The sequence below is a fragment of the Mastigoproctus giganteus genome, chromosome 10 (genome assembly GCF_048544385.1).
Source record: "Mastigoproctus giganteus isolate SK-2022 chromosome 10, ASM4854438v1, whole genome shotgun sequence".
In the NCBI taxonomy this organism is placed as follows: domain Eukaryota; kingdom Metazoa; phylum Arthropoda; class Arachnida; order Uropygi; family Thelyphonidae; genus Mastigoproctus; species Mastigoproctus giganteus.
In genome coordinates, this window is record NC_143584.1 from 48,124,955 (window position 1) to 48,148,621 (window position 23,667).

At 36.2% G+C, this 23,667-nt stretch overlaps 2 protein-coding genes across 2 annotated transcripts in view; one reads left to right on the top strand and one right to left on the bottom strand.

Annotated features, from left to right (window-relative positions):
* The window catches only part of Polr1A (RNA polymerase I subunit RpI1), a 476,971-nt gene that overhangs the window by 398,917 nt on the left and 54,387 nt on the right, over positions 1–23,667 (top strand). The window contains exon 31 of the mRNA XM_090382924.1: positions 11,262–11,372. Within this exon, the coding sequence (XP_090239050.1) occupies positions 11,262–11,372 (111 nt within the window). The remainder of the gene's footprint in view (positions 1–11,261; positions 11,373–23,667) is intronic.
* LOC150079024 (cytosolic carboxypeptidase 6) overlaps positions 1–23,667 on the bottom strand; it is a 591,251-nt gene that overhangs the window by 10,386 nt on the left and 557,198 nt on the right. The gene's annotated exons all lie outside the window — the stretch shown is intronic.

The following is a 23,667-nucleotide window of genomic DNA, read 5'->3' on the forward strand; positions in this document are numbered from 1 at the left end:
CTTGTATACAGTATTCCAAGGTGTGGCCTATCCATTGCATTATTAAATGGGATAATTACTTCCTTGTCAATTGAATATTCCTGTGTATCATTGATAGAACACCATGAACCACCCTAATGTCTGTCTGCATTGCTCTCATAGCTTTGTGTCATTGTAAAATTACCCCTAGGTCACTTATGTTCTCCACTACTTTGAGTATAGTACTACCCGATTGGTATGTTATTCCTATGGATTATTGATGCCCATACACAGTACTTATCAATGTTCAATCTCAGCTGCTACTTCTCATCTGACTAATTTTTCTAAGTCTTGTTGCAGTAGAAAGCCTTGATTCCTGTCATTAACCACTCTGCTAACCTTTATATCATCTATAAACTTAAAACTTAGACGATAAGCTTGATATTCCCTCATTAGTATTTTTAATAAATATTGAAAACAGTTAGGGGCACAGCACTGAACCCTGAGGGATGCCACTAATAACATTAGTCCAAGAAGAGCAGTGACCATTTATAACCACTCTGTCTTCTGTTGATCAACCACCCCTTTGTCCATAGCAATAACTTACTGCTAATTCCATGTTTATCCAATTTGTATAGTAGTCTTTCATGTGGAACACTGTCAGTTACTTTACTGAAACTGTACTGAAGTATCTGATGCCAAAAGTATTTTTTGCATCTGCATCCTAATAGCCAATCGAAGTGGTCAGCAGTATTCTCTCTTAATAAATCCATATGGTTACTGTATAATTCCATTCCTATCAAGATGACCTGCAATAGTTTTTTTTAGCAACTTTCTCTATTACTTTTCCTGGAACAGGTCAAGCTTATGGATCAGTAATTATTGTGAATTGGGGATACATTTGCACATCTCTGGTTCATAGGTACTTCCTGTGAATCCAAGGATGCTCTCAGAATTATGGCCAAAGGCTTGCTTACCTGTTTTGCTTTTAATACAGTTGGATAGATCCATTAGTCCCAAGTCTCTTATTTACTTTTTAGCTTTAATATCAGAATATCAGGAGTATAACTTGTTATACTTCTGATATACCCATTGCTAAAAACATTCTTCGCATGAGAATGTAGGTACAAAATATTTATTAGGTCAGTGATCCGAACAGGATTATCAGTAATGTTCATATCTGGTGGACCAATGTAATTCATCCCTTGCCTTCTAGTGTTAGCATAAGCAAAGAATTCTTTGTATTCTTAGCCAAAGGCTTCTCATAATCTGCTGTAGCTTGCCTTAACCTCCTTAGTGACTGGATTTTTTTTTTTTTTTTTTTGTCTGAAGTGTTGTCAATAAAGTGGGAGAATTTGAACTCTGCCTAGGACAACTAATGCTGACATAATAGGGCTAACAGAAATGCAGTGTCACTCAAAAATTGGGGGATGAAGAGTTCCACTATAGTATGTATAATGTATCAGGCCTCCATAGCAGAGTGGTTGGGAGTGCAATAGCACACATTCTTTGAGTAGACTGGGGTTCAAGCCTCTGAGTGCTAAATACAGTTAATCTGCCAACCTGCACTAGACCAGCGTACCAGATTATGGTCCGTTCCCTCAACATGACTTGTTGAGGAGGCACCCATCCTGCAGTAGATTGACTATGGCTGCAGATTTATTATTATTATTTATTTATGTATAATGTTAGGAAAGATAGATAGGGAAGACAGTAGTAGTGGTGGGATCATGCTTCTTATCAAAAGCAGCCTGAGTGTAAAAAGAGCTTTTGCTGAGTCATAAGTTGTACCTTCCAGCATAGAATATCTAGAGTAAGTTAGTTGGAAGCAAAAGTGTAATGAGAGTTACACATTTGAGAGTAACTGGGAGTAATCTACAGATCAGAAGATTGTAAAGAGTATGACAAGAGTCTATACATGCAGATGGAATGGACAAGGAAGTGTGAATGTCTTACTATGCCTAATTTATTGGAGTAATTGGGAGGGGAAACTCACCATGGGGAACAAAAGTTTTAAATAAACTAGATGATTATTATTTGTACCAGCATGTTAGAGAATATTCTTGACCTCATCGTTACTCATGAATCAGATGATATCACAGGGCTTAAAGTACAGAAACCATTGGCAGGTAGTGATCATGTATTGTTAGTTGAAAGATGATAAACAAGAAAGAAGCAGGGGTAAAGGGTGTGGGTTTTAATTTCAGAAAAGAGAACTATGACAGTTTAAGGTTACATGGGATCCATTAATTGGACATATTGCAGAGGGAGGGCATTTGGTATTTGCCTTCTATTGGCAGGGTCTGGCAAATACATTAAATTCATGAGAATCTAATGAACCTTCAAATAAGAATCATGAGAAACTTCAAAGCAATAATCAAGCCATGAATGCACATATACCATTAAGAAAATATTGCACGAGGAGGATGCTGAAATGGATGAATGCAGAGCATTTCAAATTAAATTCAATCAATGAATTGAATTGAAATGAAATTACAGATGACCATTTATTATTTAGTAAAATTTTAAGCCTAAAGGTAAGTAAGGCTCGTGGAGTTTGATGGCATATACCCACTAATTTTGAGGGAGGCAGTCAGAGAGTATAATGAACTATTGAGGTTAATTATGAGGGCATCATTGGACTTGGGAGAGATTCCTTTGAGTGGGAGAAGTGCCAGTGCATAAAGGCATTTCTAATTGTGAAGTCAGTAACTACAGACCAGTTAGTCTGACTTAAGTGGTAAGGAAAATCTAGAGGTAATGATTAAGAGTGTAAGCCAGGAGCATTTATTTATAGAAATGGCATTTTGAAGGACACGCAACATTTTTTTTTTTTTTTAAGGGAAAATCATGTGTAACTAACTTAGTAAGCTATTTTGATACAGTTACTCATGAGCTTGGATGTAGATGTTCTGTATAAGCTGTTCCAGAAGCTAATTCTTGTGTTATTTTAAAATGCCATACAAATGGTAGGCATATCCAGTGAGCAAGTAAAAAAGAATCTTTGAGACATTTTCCACAAGCAGCTGTATCACTAACATCCAGTTTCGAACAAAATTCACAAAATATATCCCAACCTCAGGTTATTGTAAATGTTTTGGCTGAGTCCTCTGCTGAAACCTTTTCTGTCACCTTATCTGACAAAAGAGCAGAGGATTAACCAAAACATTTTTCCTCAAATTTCCTTTTACTTTATTAGAACTGCACTGTATTTTAGTCATTGCTAAATTTAGTGCTGCAGGTTGCAGAGGAGTTCATTACTCCTTGTTCAGACAGCTTAGTGAACAAGCAATTCGAATGCCACTCATACTATTTAGCCAAATTTTTTTTTTTTTTCTGAAAATTTTTTTCCTAACAAAATGAAGAAAATGGCACCATGCTTTTGCCATATTAAAACCTGATAATTACCCAATTAGCCCACACAATTACCAGCCCATCACCCTCACCATTTGCATAGGAAAAGTCATAGAAATGGAGGATGACAGATTGCCCAGAGGAGCCATGTAGAAGGAAAGAGAGAGGAAGACCAAGAAGGACATGGATAGAGGGTGCGAGAGCAGCTATGAATAGAAGAAGACTGATGGATGGCGATTGGGAAGATGGAAATGGGAAAAAAAATTTAATAATTTGAAGTTTTTGTTTAATTTGAAAGCACAACTCTTGCATTTGCCCATCATTTTCGTGATTTCTAAACAAAAAAAAAAAAAAAAAAAAGTTACTATTAAAAAAACAACAAAATTCCGACATCAGTGACAAAATAATGAAACAAAATTTGTCCTTTTGCAGTGTGACGAACACAACAATCAACGCAGTGCACTAAATCAAACTAAACATTTGGTCCTGAAGTGTCCCGATTAATCCAATCCCGGTAAATAAATCAGAGTCTGCTGTACTTAATTATTACCGTATTTAATGTTGGTAATGTCTTACTGTGTGTTTAATTCATCAATTAAACTTTATTATATGTATGTATGTACAATAAGATCACTCTATATATGGGGTCAGCAGGTGTTTGCTTATATCCACGGTAGGTCTTGGAACGTATCCCCCGCAGATACGGGGGTCTTACTGTGTAAATATAAAGGAACTAATTTAAGCTATTTACCAGTGAAAAATAAACTTAATAAGTAGTGAAAAAGAAAAGGCTTATGCCGAATTAAGGTGAAAGGAGGTTAAGAGTAGGGATAGTAATAGCACCTCAATTTCCCTCGAATTGCTCTAATAGATTTTGAAGTATAATATTTAGAGTTAGCAAGTATAAAGCAAAGAGAATACCGTGTAATAATAGAGGTACTTCGGATATAGTGGGAGCGTAACCACCCATCCCTTTAGTCCCACATGTGTGTGTGTGTGTGTGTTGTGAGCCAAAAGTTTCGAGACCGGGGCAATAAAATTAATTTACTCATGTTGCTTGCATTGTTTCCCTTCAAAGTAGTCCCTCCAGAGTTTATACATTGATCCCATCACTTCTCACAGTGTTTGAAATATCTCAAGAACCCATGTTTTGTGTTGCTGTCCAACGACTTTTTGTGATTCAGCTTGACTCCCTGCAGTGTCTTTGAATCTTCATCCTTTTAATTGGATTTTCATTTTGGGGAACAGAAGAAGTAACGGGTGACAGGTTGGAAGTATGGGGAGGGTGTGGGACCATTGTCATTTTGTTCTTGGCTGAAAACTGCTGGACTGACCATGTGGACTGATGTATTGTTGTGATGCAGAAGTCATCTTGAGTATGCCATTTGTCTGGGGATTTTCTCCTGATATCCTCTCTCAAATGCCTTAGGGGTATTGATGTAGAACTGGTGATTTACAGTTTGGCCAGGTGGAGTTCCTTATGAAGGAACTTATGGCAATTCCCTCATTGTTAAAGAAAACATTTAGTGTGCCCTAGACGTTTGATCTGACCTGCCTTGTTTTGTTTTTTTTTTTCTTTTACACTGGAAGGATTGCTGCTTTTTCTGAATCATAACTATAAACACAGCGCTTTCATCCCCTATTATGATATTGGAAAGGAAGTTGCTGTCCTTTCTGGCCTTTGCTTTCAGGTTCCTGCACACAAAGCTGGTTTTGCTTCATGTTTAAGTTTTCATTTGAAATGCATTGGCATGTGCCATATATTTAGCATGTACCATATGACTTAGAATGTTACAAATATCATTAATCGTACATCCTCTGCCTTTGATGACACATTTTTTCAAAGTTTTCATCAGTCCAACTTTATGATGGACAACCTGAGTGCTCAAAATGCTCAACTGAAGTTTGGCTGTCTTAGAAAAAATGTTTGTGTTAGATGCTTGTTTAAGCATTCATAAGTCATTCTGAAGCTATTTTGACAAAATTTGATGCAAATTAGCTGTTCCTATAACATTTGCCATCTTACTTAACTACAAAAATCACATGACACACTCAAAGAAACACACTTAAACACCAATTGCACTAAACCATAATGTTCTGTTGACATGAAACTTGCCCCACTAACTCACATTTAAGTAGTTCAATGGTATCTAATGGCACATTGCTACACTACATGTGGTTGCCCTCCATGCAGCTAGTCTGGACACTTTTGGCTTGTACCTCATATGTGTGTATATAAATAAATAAATAAATTTTTCATTTATTGCAACTACAGCAAGCCATCACAGCACTAGGCTAGGGGCATAAATTCAGTACAAAGGAGACAAATATATATATACAGTATATAAAAAATACATAGGATATTCTATATATACATCAACAACAAATATGAATTATAATGATCAAAAATATATATTGCAGAACATCACATTTGGCTCTCGGATGTAGTTACTGGGTTGCAGGCAGGCAGCTGTTTGTATTTCTCATAATTTGTTTGGAAATGAGACTCCTGTAGGCTTCAGAGTTGAGCAACCTCTTACAATCAATGTTGTGATAATTTATGAGGTGAAGGGATGCATTGGGGAACATCCTGTCCATTTGTTTTAGTCTGGAGAGTTTGGATTTGAATTGTTGTTGGTTTCTTGAGTTTTCTCTGTTGGTGGGAGCTATTATGTTGACTAGGTTTGGTGAACTGGATGCAGAAGTAATTAACTTTGCAAGAAGCATGACTACTTCCAGACTCGTTGATCATCTGTTGCAGAGGCTTTGTTTTTAAGTTTTTATAAAGCTGTTGCCTGGATATTGTACGGGGAAAACGAAGTTTATTGTTCAGCCTTCTAACTACCCAATACTCTAGCACAAGGAATTTTTTTACGGTAACTTGAGGAGCACCAGACCAGATTTTGGAGGCATAGGACAGAATCAGAAAAATGCATCTCTGAACTTGGTTAATGACTGTTTTTCTATCTTGAATCGCCGCTGTTTCTTGCTTGATCAGCCATCTTGATTTTTGATTTTTTTTAGCAACATATACATAGTGAGAATTAAATGAAAGGTTTTTGTCAAAAACAACTCCTAGGTCTTTGTGAGCATATACATTAGGAATTGAAACATTTGCAATTTTAAATTCTATGTGGTTTGGTTGTTGCTGTAAGGAATAAGTTATTTGAGCAGATTTGTTTGTATTTATAGTCAGATTGAGATTCTTCAGATACTTGATGATTCCGCACATCTGTAAATTCGCATCATGGCTAACCTTGGAAACGTCATCACAGGATTTGGAAATAATAAACAACTTTAAATCATCGGCATAAGCCAGCAGATTTGGATTTTCTTGTAGAAGTGGTTGTAGAGATGTTGAAAATATAACACTGGAGAGAACACCTCCTTGAGGAACACCTGTTGCGGTTGTGACGAGAATATTATCAGTATTAGTGGGGAAGATGAGATTTCTATGATCTAGGCTGTACTGAAGATAGGATATAACCATTGTGTCAATGAGAAAATGATTTTTCAGTATTTCGATGGCTTTCTTGTGATCAATGTTGTCGAAAGCACCTTTGATGTCTAAGTAAAAGACATCGCATTGTGCTTTATCCTGAAACGCAGTTTGGATGCGCACAATGGTGTCAGCTAGGCTTGTTGTTGTTGTAGAGCGCCCTGTAGGACCAAAATGCATGTTGTCGGGTGCATTAGCGAAGATCACATCCTGAAGATATGGCAGCATGATCTTATCAATAATCTTAGCGATTATTGACGATACAGCAATTGGACGATAGCTTATATGGTTATTATTACTAGCCTGTTTTGGAATCAGGGTAATTCTAAAAGTCTTCCATAATCTTGGAAGGAATGGCTGGGAGATGCAACTGGAAATAATATGAACTAGAGAATCAATGATGAATGCACTGGACAATTTAATAATAAAACTAGGGATGCCGTTCATTACTATCATGGCATTCATTACTATCAATTCGTAGTTTGTTAATAATTTTCTGAACTGTATTCTTGTTTACAAGTTGGTTGATTAGCAGGGCTTGATTAGGATGCATTTCATGTTGAACGCTATTTGCGTGTTTTTAAGAATTGAATTCTTTAAATTTGTTTTGCAGATGTCAAAATTGCATGTTTCCATATTGAATTTTATCCATTCCAAAGTCTGGTCATGCTGCAAGGTAGCTCTTGTTTTTGAAGAAAGTGCTCTTTTATTATGCTTGAGCCTGAACGTTAAGTAATTTTTGTACGCCTGAATTTTTTTGAGCTGAAACAGTGCTCTGCTCTTTTTATACTTTATGTATGTTGATGAAGTGCCGTACTTCTTCCACTGCCTGTGGCATTTTTGTTTCCTTTTAAAGTATGGTTTTAGATGAGATTTGAACCACGGTTTGGATTGGGAAGAAAGTCTTACAAGTTTGGATGCCGACTCTGTTTTTAATTGATTGAACCATTTTATTAGTAGAAACGTGGCATCCTGAATAGGTATATTTTTAAGAGAATCCCATGGATAGTATTTTAAGAGCTGCAAAAACTTTTCTTTCTGAAGGAATTTAATTGATGATATTCTTTTAGTGCTTACTAGAGGGAGGCGAGAATTCCCACGGCAAATTGTTGCTTGCAATTCTATACTTTTGTGGTCAGATTTAAATGTAATGTTGCTACTACGCTTTTCTTGAAGTTGAAGATTGGAGTAAACTAGATCAAGCGCTTGATTACCTCTTGTAGCAGGGACATTGATACTTTTAACTCCTAGAACTAATAAGGAGTCGGACAGCAATTTCATTTGTGAATTATATTTGGGCAGGGAGAGATTAAAGTCGCCCATTATAATTATGTTAGATTGAGACTTATGAACAGTGATGATCCAGGTTAATACTTCATTGATAATATCATCAGTAGGTCCAGGTGGAATATAAATATTATATATTTGAAGTAGTGAATCTTTAAGTTGGATCAGAAGAGAAATTCCTTCAAAGTTGTACGAACAGGTGTTGTAGGTGTTAATAACTTTAATGTTGGATTTTAAAATAATTGCTGATCCTCCACCTCTTCAATTAATCCTAGATGTCACGTATGGAGTGTAGTTTAGATTTTTCGGCAGTAGAAAAACATCCTGAAGAGGCTCCTGCATCCATGTTTCAACTAAACATATTATATCATGAGTTTCTTCAACCAAAAGTGCCATAAGCGTAGACAGTTTATTTTTTACGCTTCTTACATTCTGAAGAAAAATGTTGAGATTAACATAGGTGTTAAAGGATGTTCACAAGCATTAGGAGGAAGGATAAATGATGGACTATGATGTGAACCCGGACTGGTATTCTCTAGCTACGCAGACAGCTCAACAGATTGAGAGTTAGACATTAACTCCTCACTGAAGTTGTTGACAGAACCTAGAACAGTTCCATAAAATGGCATGACTAGTAGACCATTCGGCCAGATATCAGGATTTAGATACTTTTGAAGGTCACAATCCTTTAGTTCAATTCTGAAGGAAGCGTAAGTTGGATGTTTAGTTTTTATCTTGAAAGCACTACCCGGAATTTCCAGCTCCAATAGTAGCTGATCTATCTGCTGGGAGGTAGTATTGGGATCTAGTCTGCTGACAAAAATATTATTACTTTTAAACATTGGACGATTTCTAATTTTAATACAAGACTGCGTATTTTTTGTTCCTATTATGATACTATATTTGTTTCTTCTGCGGGGAACCTTAAAACTTGAGGAGTTTGAAGGTAAGCTTTTATGGGTAGGCACTTCAGGATTAGGATTAGATGGATAATTTTGACAGTGCACGTACATACTGCCAGGTTTCTGTTGATTTCTAATTGTGGTGGGTATCAGTTGCATGCTTGTGTCAATAATACGTTGCGAAGATACACGATTCTGCCCTCGGAGAGAATGAGAGATAGAACTAGATCTGATGGCGCTGCTGTTGTTTCTGGAACAAATTCTTCAGCATCTGGACTGAGGACTGGATCTGCAGCAACCTGATGAACATAAGAAGGGCGAGGTATTGGAGGGCTCTCAATCATTGCCTTTAGCTCAAGAAGCATGTGGTAGAATTTGTATTGTTGGTCTTCTATTTGGAAAAGATGCTGCTTAATATCATCATTCTCTCTTAAGTTGTTTTCTCAACATTTCTTCCAGGGTAACAAATGAGATATCTTTGTTCAGGGATATTGTAGGCAGGGAAGGCGGGTAAGAAATGTCCTCAGTTTGTGTGGTGGCATCTAAGCTTGACTTCCTTGTATGATGAAAGGGCTTCGGAGATGGTAATACATTGACAAAAGGAGATGAAAGATTTTTAGAACTGCATGGGAGATCGGCATTTGTTGGGGTATTCTGACAGTCTAGCTTATGTTGACTAGAAGGAGACTGTAAATTCGAACTTTCATTGTTGGCTTTTTTACAGGAAGGATATCTCCAATTATTTTTTAAAGCACTTGATGACTTTGAATAATTTTTAATCAATCAACATAAATCACAGTAAATGATACTGCAACTTTTACAGATAACCCAATTACGAACTGTTTTTTGACATCCATTGCATGAAACTGCTTCCTTAGGTGCCATGCTGAAGATTTAAAAAAAATATATATACACATATGAGGTGCTTCTACAAAATGTGTGTATATATATATGTATATATACAGTAAACCCCCGCTATTCGCGGGGGTTACATTCCTGAGAAATGCTGCGAATACTGAGTTATGGCTCCCGTAGAAATAAAGGGGTTCCGTTCCAAAGTATGAAATATATAAGAAAAACTAGTCAAAAATTTTGTCTATGTATGCATTATATGTACCTTCATAATATGACTATGTACATAGACAGTACATAGTGAAATGCAAGCATATGGCATCGAAATGAAAATAAGAAACAATTTAATATTAAATGTAACATTTATTAGAAATTTCAAACAAATCTTTCAAATCAGCGCCTTTGCTAGTTAAAAATCTTATCCCGCCAGTGCTATCACCAGTTTCGCTAAAGTGTTGATAAAGGAGTTTTGCCTTTTCACGAATGATGAGTGAACTGAATGGAATTTTATTTTGAGTTCGGTCTTCTATCCACAGATTTAAAGCTTTTTCCAATTTAACATCACGAGTTACAGGGCAAATTTTTGAAACAATTAGTGCGTTTTCACGGACACTATGGTGAATTTTTTCTTCCGATTTCTTGATTTATCGTACCATTGACGTATTGATTTTATAATGTTTTGCCACTGAGGAGACACTTTCACCATTAGAAATTTTATCTAATAACTCAATTTTATTCGCTAATGTCATCACCTTCTTTGATCTTTTCACATTTCCCTTGTTATTCGTAGCCATATTTTTGTATGGGTTAGAAAGAACTTGTCCACAATAAAGTCACTTTCTTCCATTAACACACTCGAAAAAGTCTGTTTTACACTGCAAAACTGTAGATTTATCACTTTTGTAAGCATATCAATTTATAAGCACATAAATTAAAAGCAAACGACGAAACCTTCCATTACAAGCGCATAACACATACTGAACAAGGATTAGCGCGAAACATTCACGCTTGCAATTTTGTCACCCCTATCCCCCCCCACCCACTGAGTGCTGTTTTGACCGGGAAAGATAATTTTAGCCACGCCCATGTTTTTTTATGGTGGAAAATGTTCGCAACGCTTTAAAATTCACATTTTTTTTTTAGGTTTCGTTTTATATTAAATCAGCGACTGCGAATACAGATACCGCGAATAGCGGGGGATTACTATATATTATAAAGTGGCATAGATAATGTACCAGCCTACTTGGTTATTTTATAAATGTCAAACTTAGTTTTTTGATATATATATATATATATATATATATATATATATATATATATATATTATTTAATTTCTTAAAGCGTGTGTGTGTGTGTGTGTTAGATGTCTTGTATCTATTATAGAATATTTTTTTTTTTTTTTTTTTTAGGAAATGTTTAAATATGATAATATATTGGATTTAAGAAGGTTATACAGCAATGACATCCATGCAATTGCTCACACCTATGGTATTGAAGCAGCAGTTAGGGCTATAGTAAAGGTATGCTACTCTTTGAAGACTTATTATTCTTTCACTTTACTAAAAAATTGGGTAAAGAAATTTTTATGGAATGTTTTTTTGAAACTGCTAGCCTTCTCTTCCTTCCCGCTTCAATAATGTGCCAGTACCATGAAGTTTCTGTGTAGACATGGACATAGTACTAGCATACATTATAACTGTCAGATAACATAATTTCTCTTTGCTGTGTTTATATAATTGTGTTTTTTTTTTTTTTTTTAGTTTGTTTTGTTAAAGCTTTGTTTCACTAACTAGTGCACTTTGAAAATCATTGTAGTGTCTCCTTATGTTCTCTCTAAATTACTTGATCCATAGTTGTGTATATTGTTATATTAGTGCAGTGAAACATGGACCTATTTAATCATATTTGAGCATAAATGATTTCTTTTGATGTTAAAATTGGACAAGTATTATCATTTAGATTAAGATTTATAAATTAAAATTTTGCCTCATAAACTCATTTTTTACTCAGTTGGTGACTAAGAACAGAAACATGCACATGTATACTTGCATGTACACTAATGCTAGGAATAAACAATGATTAATGTGAAGGTTAGGTTGTTCTGGTTAGATCATCAAATGCAGGAGATGGGTCATTGCAGGAGATGGATGCCATGCAGACATAAGGAATGTGGAATTTGAACATTGTGAGTACAATGTGTATAAAAAGAATAAAGAGGACAGGAGGTGGGATGGAGTTATGCTCTTGGTTAAGTGCTCAGGATCTAAGGCAGTGCACTCAGTTGATGCGGGGGGGGGGGGGATCCTAGTTAGTTCACCCAGGGTAGAAGATGCACTATGATAGTTGTGTGCATTATTTTATATTATGATATTTGTGTTATTTTGCACAGTTTGACACATTTTGTGCACCACGACATATGTTTTAATTGAGAGGCATTGTAGGTTGAGACAGTAGAGATTTAAAGATTCATGGGGAAAGGCAGTTCAGAGGGCAAATAATGGAAAATTTGCAGTGATATGGCACTTCTTGTGGGGGGAGGGGGAATCACTAAATTCTCCCGATGATACTGTTATGAATCATGGATATTATATGATTTGCATAGTTACTGGAAATGGCTGAGAGTTTGTAGATTTGTTGTTTTAAATATGATACTATCAATAGAGATAAGGAAGTCTGTGCTCATATGCTCCAGGACCATTTCTGGTCTATGTGAACATGTGGAATATAATGCCCATAATCCTTTAGTTATATTTTAAATTGTAATATATATACTGCTGTGTATTTAATGATGTGCAACTGCAGTAAATTTTGCTGTTGATCAAAGTTAAATGTAATAAAATATAATATTTATTATATTTTACTTTAATAAATCATTCTGTCATTTATTGGGTTAGTGTATGTTGTTGCAGTTATAAGTAATTATTTTCACACCTCTTAGAGGCTTATTTGAAGATGTCAGAATTAAATTAATGTGAGCCATTTAATGGCATGACTTTAAAGTTCCGTATATTCTGACTTAGTGAACCAGGAATTGCTTTCCTTTGAAACAGTATTTATTTTGTACTAATAAAGGGTTGCCATTTGCCCTCCAATCATTTTAATGATATTTTGCCTCTCAAAAGGGGGAAGTAACAAAAAAAAAAAAAATCTCAATCTGATCTATGAACTGATTTTACGTACGATATTTTAAATCCCATTTTGGGCAGAGGTTACCAAACAGTTATACCTCGTGTCCCCTTAAAACATTTCATAAATTTCATGACCCTTCCTATCTTTCAGAAAAAGTGCAAATAAATAGATCTGACATAATTTAGCTGAATATACATACTTTATAAATTAATATATACTCCTATATGTTTAATCTCAAAAATTGAAATAAAATATGCTTCATACCTGGATTAGTCTGATGGTTTATATGTTTTAACAAGCACTAAAAAATGCCTGATAAAAATGTGTGTCCCCCCCCCCCCCCAAAAAAAAAAAAAAAAAAAAAAACTGCCACAAGCACCCCCAACTACACTTGGGGAACCTCTGCTCTAGGATACTGTCATATCTACATAAAATGTTGCGGTTCTGTTATAGTTTGCAGTTAGACAATAGGACCTGTATGGGTAGGAGACACATGTGTTTTATGTTGGAGCCCATAAATTCATGATTGGACAAATATTTATGCTTTTCATTAGCAAATTGTTTTCCAGCCTGACTCTGACTGTGGAATGTAGTGGAATAATGACCATAGAAATTTCTCTCTCTCTTATAAGCTTTACTCAATTATTTTAAAATTTTCATATTGAGGTTAGCACACTTAAGCTCCACATAGGTAATTAATGCAGTAATTTGCTCATAGCTGGTTTATTCAGAATGCAAGTACAATCACAATGTTATGAATAAATAGCACAATAAATAGCTATGCTTCGGCGATTACGCAATTACTGTGAGGATTTACAAAAGTACTGTAATTCCCAAACAAATACTTCCCTATGTATTTTGAGCTTAAGTTTAAAAAAAAAAAAAAAAACAGAGAGAGAATTCTATCACATTAAGAGTGTAATTAGTAGATACTACTATGACTCCCTAGAGTACAGGTTTATTACCTTTATTTTGCTCCACAAGATTTATTGCTAGAAATTAAGGACAAAAACTCCTTTTCAGAGCAATAAAACTTGATATAGTAGAGTAAGAGCAAATCTTCTGGAAGTCATTAAAGTTCCAACAGCAACTTAATTTCATTAAGAGAAGTCTATAAAACTGCCATTTCTATAATACTTAGCAATAAATGATATTGATTTTTGTAATTTTCACATATTTTTCTGTTTCCTTCATTATTTAAACAATTTTATGTGCAAATTTAATTATTCATCATTCCAAAATTCTTTTGTTCTTCTGAGTGTGAATAGAAAATTAAAATAGTAAGTCTTTAAGGTGTCTTAGTGGCTACTTTGTTTTTAATCAGCAGTAATATTATCCCTGTTGCCATCTTTTATTTAAATGTTATTCTAAAGAAATAGGAAAAATTTGAAAGTTGTGATGTCAGTGATATTCCTCTAATTATATACCTAATGTTAAAATGGCAACAAGGCACTTATTTGTTCCAAGTAATTATTGGATTTCACTTCCAATTTGTCATTTGTACTTAATCTTTATTAAGCACAAGTGACAAATAGTTACAAGTTTTATTCTGCTGTCTGAGTTTCTGAACTGAGACAACAGAATAAAGCTTGTAACTAAAATATTTCTGACTTTCTGTGCAGTATAATAAGTTGACTATTACTCATGTAGCTGTTGTTGTGAATCAGATAGTTGTGGAAAAGTAATTTTACTTGAGAAATAACAAGAAAGTGAAAACATGTAATAAAGCAAAGTACTTTATTCAATAAGATGATGCAAACTGGAAGAGTATAAAGTTGAGTAAAAGTTAAATGCCATTCTTATGTACATTGTCTGAATGCATTTTGGATAGCTCATCACTGGAAAACAGGTGATGTTATGATAAAAGGTAAAAGTGTTCAGCATATAGTCAGATTAAATATAGTCACATGAAAAAACTCTGTGGAGAGGTTTTTATATGGCCCTGTTATATAGTCTGAGTAGGCCACAACTTTACAAATAGCAAAAAATTTTGGAACTTCAAAAGAGCTGATTGGAATAGATTCACTTCAACTGCTATTGTTGGCCCACTACCTTCAATTTTTGCAGCTGTGGAATATATAAACAGTTAAATACTGAATGTGGCCGAATTCTCAATCCTCCAGTGCACTCATAAAAATTGGAAACATTGCAATTATGGTGGACCAAAAAGTGTACATTGGTAAAACAACAACAACAAAAAAATCATCTGTGGAATAAACTTTGAAAATATCTTACCGTGGCCAATCTTAGTCTCTATAAGAAAGCAAAGGCTTAAGCAGAAATACATTAAATGGTAAAAATCCTATCAATCACCTGATCTTTCACTAGCAGCGCCAAGAATGTGTCTACTGATGAATTGCTGAAATCCTTTTAGGTTCCTTAGCTTGGGGCCCCGAGTGCCAAGCGATAGTGACCTAGTGATTTTTTTGTGTCATATATAGAGAGTGCTCTTACTCAGCGAATAAGTTATATTTATTTTAGTGTCTTTTCTTCCTGCTTTACTCAAGTGATTCTTTACTTAAAAGTTTTCAAGTAAGAAAGGAAATTCACCTTTCTCTCCTTATATGTATATATTTATTTAATTCATACTAACCCAACTAACTTCCTCAACCCTTGGTAACTGGTGGTACAGCTCCTGCCTCCACGTGGCGGGGCCAGTAACCTGGGAGAAGAAAGTTACTCTCCCGGGGCTAAAAGGAGCAAAGATGGACTTAAATAATTTTCCTCTTTTAGAGCCATCAAGCTCAAGGTCAGAAATGTCCAATGAAAATGACTCAAACCAACCTACAAGACTTAGTGTCATAACCTCCCTAACTTCTTGGTGATGTACTCTCTACTCAGCCAGTGGGTAAGCTATCACCATTTATGATTCAAAAATATTTAGAATCAATTGCAGGATCACCAAAAATGGTGAAGAGACTACAATCAGGAGACTTCCTGGTTGAAACGGCCACCACCAAACATTCTGAATGGCTATTAAAGACAAAAACATTGGGTGGGTTGCCAGTATCTGTTACTCCCCACAATACTTTAAATTCATCGAAAGGCGTCATCACAGAGTGGGACCTGCTTTCAGTGTCTGAGGAGGAATTAGTCCACGAACTTAGTAATCAGAAGGTAATCAGTGCGAAGTGCATAATGATTAAAAAAGATGGAAATCTCGTACCAACTCGATCCATCGTTTTAACCTTCAGCACTCCTGATTTGCCATCCACTGTAAAAGCTGGCTATTTAAACTGCCGGATTCGACCGTACATCCTGAATCCTCTTCACTGTTTTAAATGCCAGAAATATGGCCATTCTCAGCAGGCATGCAGAGGTGATGCCATCTGTTCTATATGTGGCTCTAAAGACCATACACAAGCAGATTGCTCAACCTCAACCCCCGTGTGTCCCAACTGTAAAGGAAGTCATCCTGCATTTTCTAAATCATGCGATATGTGGAAAACTGGAAAGAAAATTCAGAGATACAAAATAGAACATAAAGTAACATATCCTGAAGCACGCAGACAAATTATGTTGACCATGCCCAGTCAATCTTATGCGTCTCGCACCCGAAGCTATATTTAAACTGCAGGTCTAAGGGGACAGTTGCCTGAATTAATTCAAAATTTCTTGTGATTTCGGTATTTTCAGGTCCGATATAAAAACGCACTCTCTACATCTCACATTTAAGAGGAAGGCATACCACAGGGTTCGATACTTAGTCCAACACTATTCGCAATTCGAGTTTGCAATATGACACAGAACATCCCAAAAACCGTTGAAACTTACATGTATGCAGACGATCTTACCATTTCCTGTCAGTCCAAAAGTATGAACACCATTGAACGGCAGCTCCAACTAGCCATAAATAAAATAGAATCCTGGACTTCATGGAATGGTTATCGACTGTCAGAAAATAAATGCACTGCCACTCACTTCTGCAAGTTATGGGCTCTCCATCCTGACCCTGAACTAGAAATAAACAGAACTCCAATCCCACTTGTTAATACCATTAGATTTCTTGGACTGGTATTGGACATCAAGCTAAACTTCCAAGCTCACTTCGCTCATTTAAGAACTACTTGTCTAAAGCATATGAATATACTTCGATCAGTCTCGTCCATGTCATGGGGAGCTGATTGGTATGCTTTACTACACCTGTACAAATCGCTAATCCATTTCCGCCTGGATTACGGTTCTTCAGTATATGATTCTGCTAGGGTAAGCACATTAGAACAGCTGAACGTCATATAGCACGTTGCTTTGAAAACAGCCCTAGGAGCTTTCAGGACTTCTCCAATCCAAAGTCTTTATATTGAAGTGCATGATTCCCCATTACACCTGCGTAGAAAAGTACTACTGCTCCAATATGCTGTTAAGATCCAGAGTCTCCCATTGCACCCCAGTTGGTAGTATCCGTATAATACATCGTTCTATGAGAGCAAGCCAAATGAAAATAGACCTGCTTCACTCAGGGTTGGAATGTCAATTTAAATGAAATTTTTCAGGACACAATTGCACCTGTTCCACCTTGGACTTATGTGTCTGTCTCTCACGATGTGCACTTTCTCCAGTGGGGGAAAAATATTATACCACCCTGCAATATCAGACAGTTACGCTCAGTTCATGCTACTATGAACAACCATGCCTATAAAATTTATACAGATGGTTCCAAAACTGACAAAATGGTAGATGCTGCTGCAGTTTTTCCTTCATGTACGACTTAAGCCACACTGCCGCTAGCTTGCATTGTCTTCACAGCTGAATTATATGCCATTAAGTTAGTGCTTAGTAAGATTATTGAGCTTTCCATCTCACCTGCCATAATTTACACAGACTCCCTCAGTGCTGTCTCTGCCATAAAGAAGTTCTTATATTCTCATCCTATCTTGAAACAGATTCATTCCCAGCTATTCTGTTGCATTGTGTCCAATCAATCGATCAGTTTCTGCTGGATTTTCTGGCATTCCTGGAAATGAAAGTGCCGACTTTGCCACTAAACATCCTCAACCCTCTTTCTCACAACACCCTCAGGTTCCTTACAGCGACTATAAGTCTGTCATTCGTAAAGCATGCTACCATAAATGGTCACAGATCTGGAAAGGTAACATCAACAATAAACTTTACCAGATAAAAGAAGATCCAAAGCTGTGGCTCTCTAGCTTCCGACGAAACAGACAAGAAGAAGTGGTATTAGCAAGGCTCAGAATTGGACACTCACCATACCCATCTCTTCCTGCTAGTGGGAGAAAACCCACCTCAGTGCTCATCCTGTCAGACACAACTTATGGTTTATAATTTTCTGGTTGAGTGTCCCTTATATTCAACCGTTCGATCAAACACTTTCCGGTCATTCTTAACGTTGAACAGCTCATCTAATTTGTCTCATATATTAGGAAATGAAGCCGATATACAAGAACTTTTCATGTATTTAAAACATATTGGCCTGTACAGGAGCATATAATTTAACATCTCTAACGATATGTTGCCTGTAAATAAACTATGAACAGACACAATTTGGCCTCAGTAGCCCTTGTTGTCGTTAATCCCAATAAAAACATTCTTAGCTTGGATGTCTGAATTTGCTTCCTATACTCTGGAATTTCAGCAGCATAAAACATTATCATAGAAAAAAAAAATTTAATTTTTGAAAAAACTGTATTTTATTCACACAACTGCTTTCTTAAAAGCAGAATTTGTTACAATCCCTTGGTACTGTAAATACTTCAGCACCTATAAATGTGCTGAAGTATTTGTTGGGTATCTATTACAGTATGATCCAGTATTTTCTGTTCAGATGCTATGAATAGTAGAGTGGCAAGTAGTGCAAGGAAGCAGGCTTATACAGTATCAGAAGTAAAAAAAAACACACACTGATTATTTTTTTTTATTTTTTTTTTTTTAGCATTAAACCTGATGGGTGTATAAGATTTCTGATTTTGATCACTTGGAGAAATAACATTGGGTCCTGATGTTATTTTTCCATGTGATTGTTAAAACCAGATGGTTCTATTGCCACCTCCACTGAACATAAGGCTGATCTGCTAGCACCTTACTTTTCTTCTAACTCTTGCATTGATGATCTTGGTAAACCACCTCCTACCACATTGTCAGTACACTTCATTCAATGCCTCCTGTGGTCTTCTGTCAAAAGGATGTCAACACAATTTTTGAACAGACTTGATGGCAAAAAAAGCTCCAGGTCCTGATGTTATTTCTCCATGTAATCGTGTTTGCAAAAAAGAAATGCTACTCTTCAGTCTATCCTATCTAATGTTATGTCTAAATCTTCCTTAGCCCTGAGTTAGGAGCATGGGGTTGTTCATTGACCCCCAGACAATATTTCAACCTTCATGCTCCTCATCTGTTCTTTCCAAACAACTCAAAATAATAGCTGTTATTGAAAATGTTTTTGTTGATTTCTCAATCGAAAATTCCAGAAATGTCCGTTAATTATCCGCAGCAAACTCCCATCTCTTCCATCATGCAGTATGATTGTTGCATTTTGAGGTCAGATAGAACTGCCAGACTGAACCCTAGTGGTAGTTCTCTAGAGGCATTGGAATCAGCTGTGTATAATCTCACTGCCTGTACTCTGCATAGTGATAGGAAGGAGTCTCAGTACTGTGTATGCAAGGGGATGGTGCAACTTCAGCACATCTCTATTAAAAACCAATGGTTCTATTGCCATCTCAGCCAAAGATAAAGCCGACCTACAAATATCCTACTTTTCTTCTAACTCTTGTATTGAAATTCTTAGTAAATCACTTCCTACCATTCCCAGTACACGTCATTCAATGCCTCCTGTTGTTTCCATCAAAAGAAACTTAAACAGCCTCGAGGCCCAGAAAGTGCCAGGTCCTGATGGTATTTCTTCACCTTGTTTTCAAAACCTGTGCTTCTGAGCTTACTCCTTTTCTGTGTCACCTTACACTTTCTTATTCAGCTGGTGTTTTTACTTTTGCTTGGAAATTTGCTCACACTGGCCAGTTCCTAAAAAGGGTGACAAAGCTCTCCCATCTGATTATCGACCTATTGAACTTCCAGTCTTTCTAAAAAGTAATGGAGAAATCTGTTAACTGCCAACTCCTAAACTATCTAGAAACATTCCATCTGATCAATGATTGCCAATGTGGATTACATTAGTATCGATCCAGTGGCAAGTTTTTTTATTTTTATTAATAGTCAGTTTATACAGTAGTCCCCAAGGGTTACTGTTTCCTGCAGTTCTTACCAAATTCTGCCATGATCTTAACTTATGCTGATAAATAGCCCTATGATATTCCCTCCCTTTACACCTATTTATTTTTTTAGCATTAGCATTAGCATTAGTAGAGGCATTTGATGCAAGAAAGCAAGCTTATGCAGCATCAGCCAAAAAAAAAAAAAAAAAAAAAAACCACTTCCACTTCACCCCTCTGTTCGTTCAAAATACCTGTCCAGCCGAGCCTTAAACTTATTCAGGCTATCAACCTCCACCACAAGGGATGGCAGTCTGTTCCACCAACCAACCACCCGCTGGCTAAAGGCAAATTTCCGCACGTCTATCCTACATCTGTCTTTCCTCAATTTGAATTTATGCCCTCTCAGGTGATTATTCTGAGCTAGAGGAAGAATCCCATCAGCATTGAGCATGCTCAAACCATTCAAGGCTTTATACACCTCTATCAGATCACCTCGCTGGTGCCTAGTCTCCAGACACTGTAATTTGCAAAACTTAAGCCTTTCTTCGTAAGAGCACCCCTTTGTTCCATTCACTAATCTTGTTGCCCTTCTCTGTACTCGTTCCAGCAGCTCTACATCCTTCTTGAAATGAGGCCTCCAGACCTGTATACAATACTCTAGGTGTGGCCTGACCATTGCCTTATACAATGGAATAATCACCTCCTTATCCCTGCTGGAAAAATTCCTGTATATCATTGACAATACTCCATGAGCTACTCTTGCAGCCATATATATAAATTTTATTTTTGCTTTGCCGAGGCTCGAACCCATGTCGTTGCTACTGGTGGTCCGGTGCTTATCCCCACGGCTACCCTTTCAGTTATTTCCTTATAATAGTTAGCCCCTTCTATATCACAAGACCTATATCTTTTGAAATTGCTTCCTGGCCGAAAAAACATCTTGCCTTAAAATTTTCAGTTGTTCAGACCACCACGGTACCTGCTTATCTGTGGCTTTCCTATGCCTAGCTGCATACTTCAAAGCTTCAAAAAGTACATTTTGAATGTAAAATGCATATTCTGTGGCATTATTGTGTTCAGAGCCAGATACTTATCATTACCAAAAACCAATTGCAAGGAATCATTAAAATTTTCCCCAATTTATCTTTTTGTATGCAAACATGATCTGCTCATTGATTTTAATATAATAAGTCTTACTATATACCTCGCATTTACATGAAATAATATAGCCCGGTGGTCACTGTTTGTTGCATTCTCATCAACAACCCAGTGTCAAATCAATGTTCGATTGTCCATGTACATTGCTAAAAGTGTACGGTTGTTGTGATTCATTTAGTACAACTAAATTATTTGATATTATAAAGCCCTCCATATGCATTTCCCTGTTATCAGTCATACCACTGAACCACATGTTGGATTTAGCATTTATGTCAAAAGCCAATACTACATTGCCATAACCTATCTGTGCCAATGCACCTTCCATACATGAATTGATATGTCAGGTTGCGCAACCCTGATATCACAGTTATGTTTAAATTCCTATTAAAAATAACTATTGCTACTCTTGGCCTCACTCTAGTAACATAAACTGACTTAGCAGTTACAGGAAAACCTACCAATCTATAACTCTGCTCATGCTATAATGCATATGGCTCCTGAAAACAAAGTATGTCACACCAGTTTTCCATTGCATATATTCTGATTTCATTCATTACCATGCAAGACCTTTGTCCATTAAACTGGACTATGTTTAATATCTGGTTATTATCACTATCCAAAACTGTTTAATACAATCGTTATTATCATTATCCATAATTTATGCGTGTTCTTGCTAATTCAAGGGCTTTAACATATTCTTGACAATTTACATCTTTTAAAGTGTTTATAGTCACGGCCTCTATGCTTACAGTTAACACAATTTGGATGTTGGTCCCTGCGCTGACAGTCAGCATAAACATGCCCCCCCCCCCCTCAGCACATGACATTGTTTTATGACTACAGTACTGGGCGGAGTGGCCATATATCAGACATTTAAAACATTTGGTCACAACTGGGAATTTTCTAAACTTACAGGAGGAATATCCCAAAAGTATTCAGTCTCTTAAAAACAAACATTTTAACAACTCTGGGGCCACCCCAATAACCCAGTTAGTCAAATTTAACTTGCTTCCACTATTAAATCTAAATACAACTCCATTCTTTACCTCTTTGAGATCATAACCATAGTCCTTCAAATTCTTTAGATATAAGTCAACTCTGAACCTATTATTTTATTCAATATTATTATATTTATCAAAACACCTTTATTTCCTATTGTTCACAGCTTTCTCACTTTAATTTCCTTAAAATCATCTTTTAAAGCATTTAGTTCCACTTCTTTGACCTCCTGACTACTCATAAACTGTGCATTAACATCTGCTCTTAATATTAAAGTGTTCACCTGTTTCTGCTTATTACTTCCTCCCCCACCTCTATTACCAATTTTACTGTCTTCACTACCATCACTTATATTTTCCTTAACTACACTACTGTATGTTTTAACCTTATCAATGCAAATTTGTTGTTCTTCTTGAGCATGAGGAAATGGTTGGCCCCTCACAATTTCATCAAAAAGGGCAACTATAACTTCCATCTCTTCTAATTTTGTATTTAGTCTTTCATTATCAATCAGCACAGCTGTTGTAATAACTTCAATGTCAACCCACTTATCTAATATAAAGTTTGATGCCGTCTTTGTTATTTTATCTGATTCATTTGTAGTGAAGTTTACTACCTGCTTCTTTAACTCAGTGATTAACTCATGCACAGTTGACACGTCATAACATAACATAACCTCTTTTCTTGAATATTTGAAACAATGATGTCACTTTCACAAACATTGGTTTCTGTACTTCTTCTTGTAATATCTCCATATAGACTATCAAAATCACCATCTACGTTGAGATCTGTGAAATCATCAAATCAAACCTCTGCCAAACCTTGAATATCAGCATCTAATTCATCACTTATTTGCATCCCCTTTTTAGTTGTCACACTTGTAATTTCTCCAACTACCTCTACCTGAACAGTATTTTGCTGTGCAACATCATTTGTTCCTTGCAAATCTTCCAAATTTGACACTGTATTCACCACTTTAATACTTTTTCCCTTGAGATATTTATCTTCTAACTTCTTAATTTGATCTGAATTCAACCTGGGAACTCTAGAGGGTGGGGGGGAAGCAAAGCCTCATCCACCGCTCCCCCAGTTCGTAATAATTTTCTTGTCAATTTCCCCTCCATGCTGCAGTGTAGGGGAAAATAATAATATCCAAAATAATTCGCTGGGAAATTCTTACTTCAGTTCCAACATCAAATATTGCCAGACAAAATGACTCACTTGTTAATATCACCAACACAGAACAAATAATTCGATATTAGAATAACACTATTGGTTAGGAATAAAGCAAAACTGAAACAGAAAACTATCGAAAGTATAGATGTCAGCAGGCAACTTCGACTGCAAACACTACCATCTA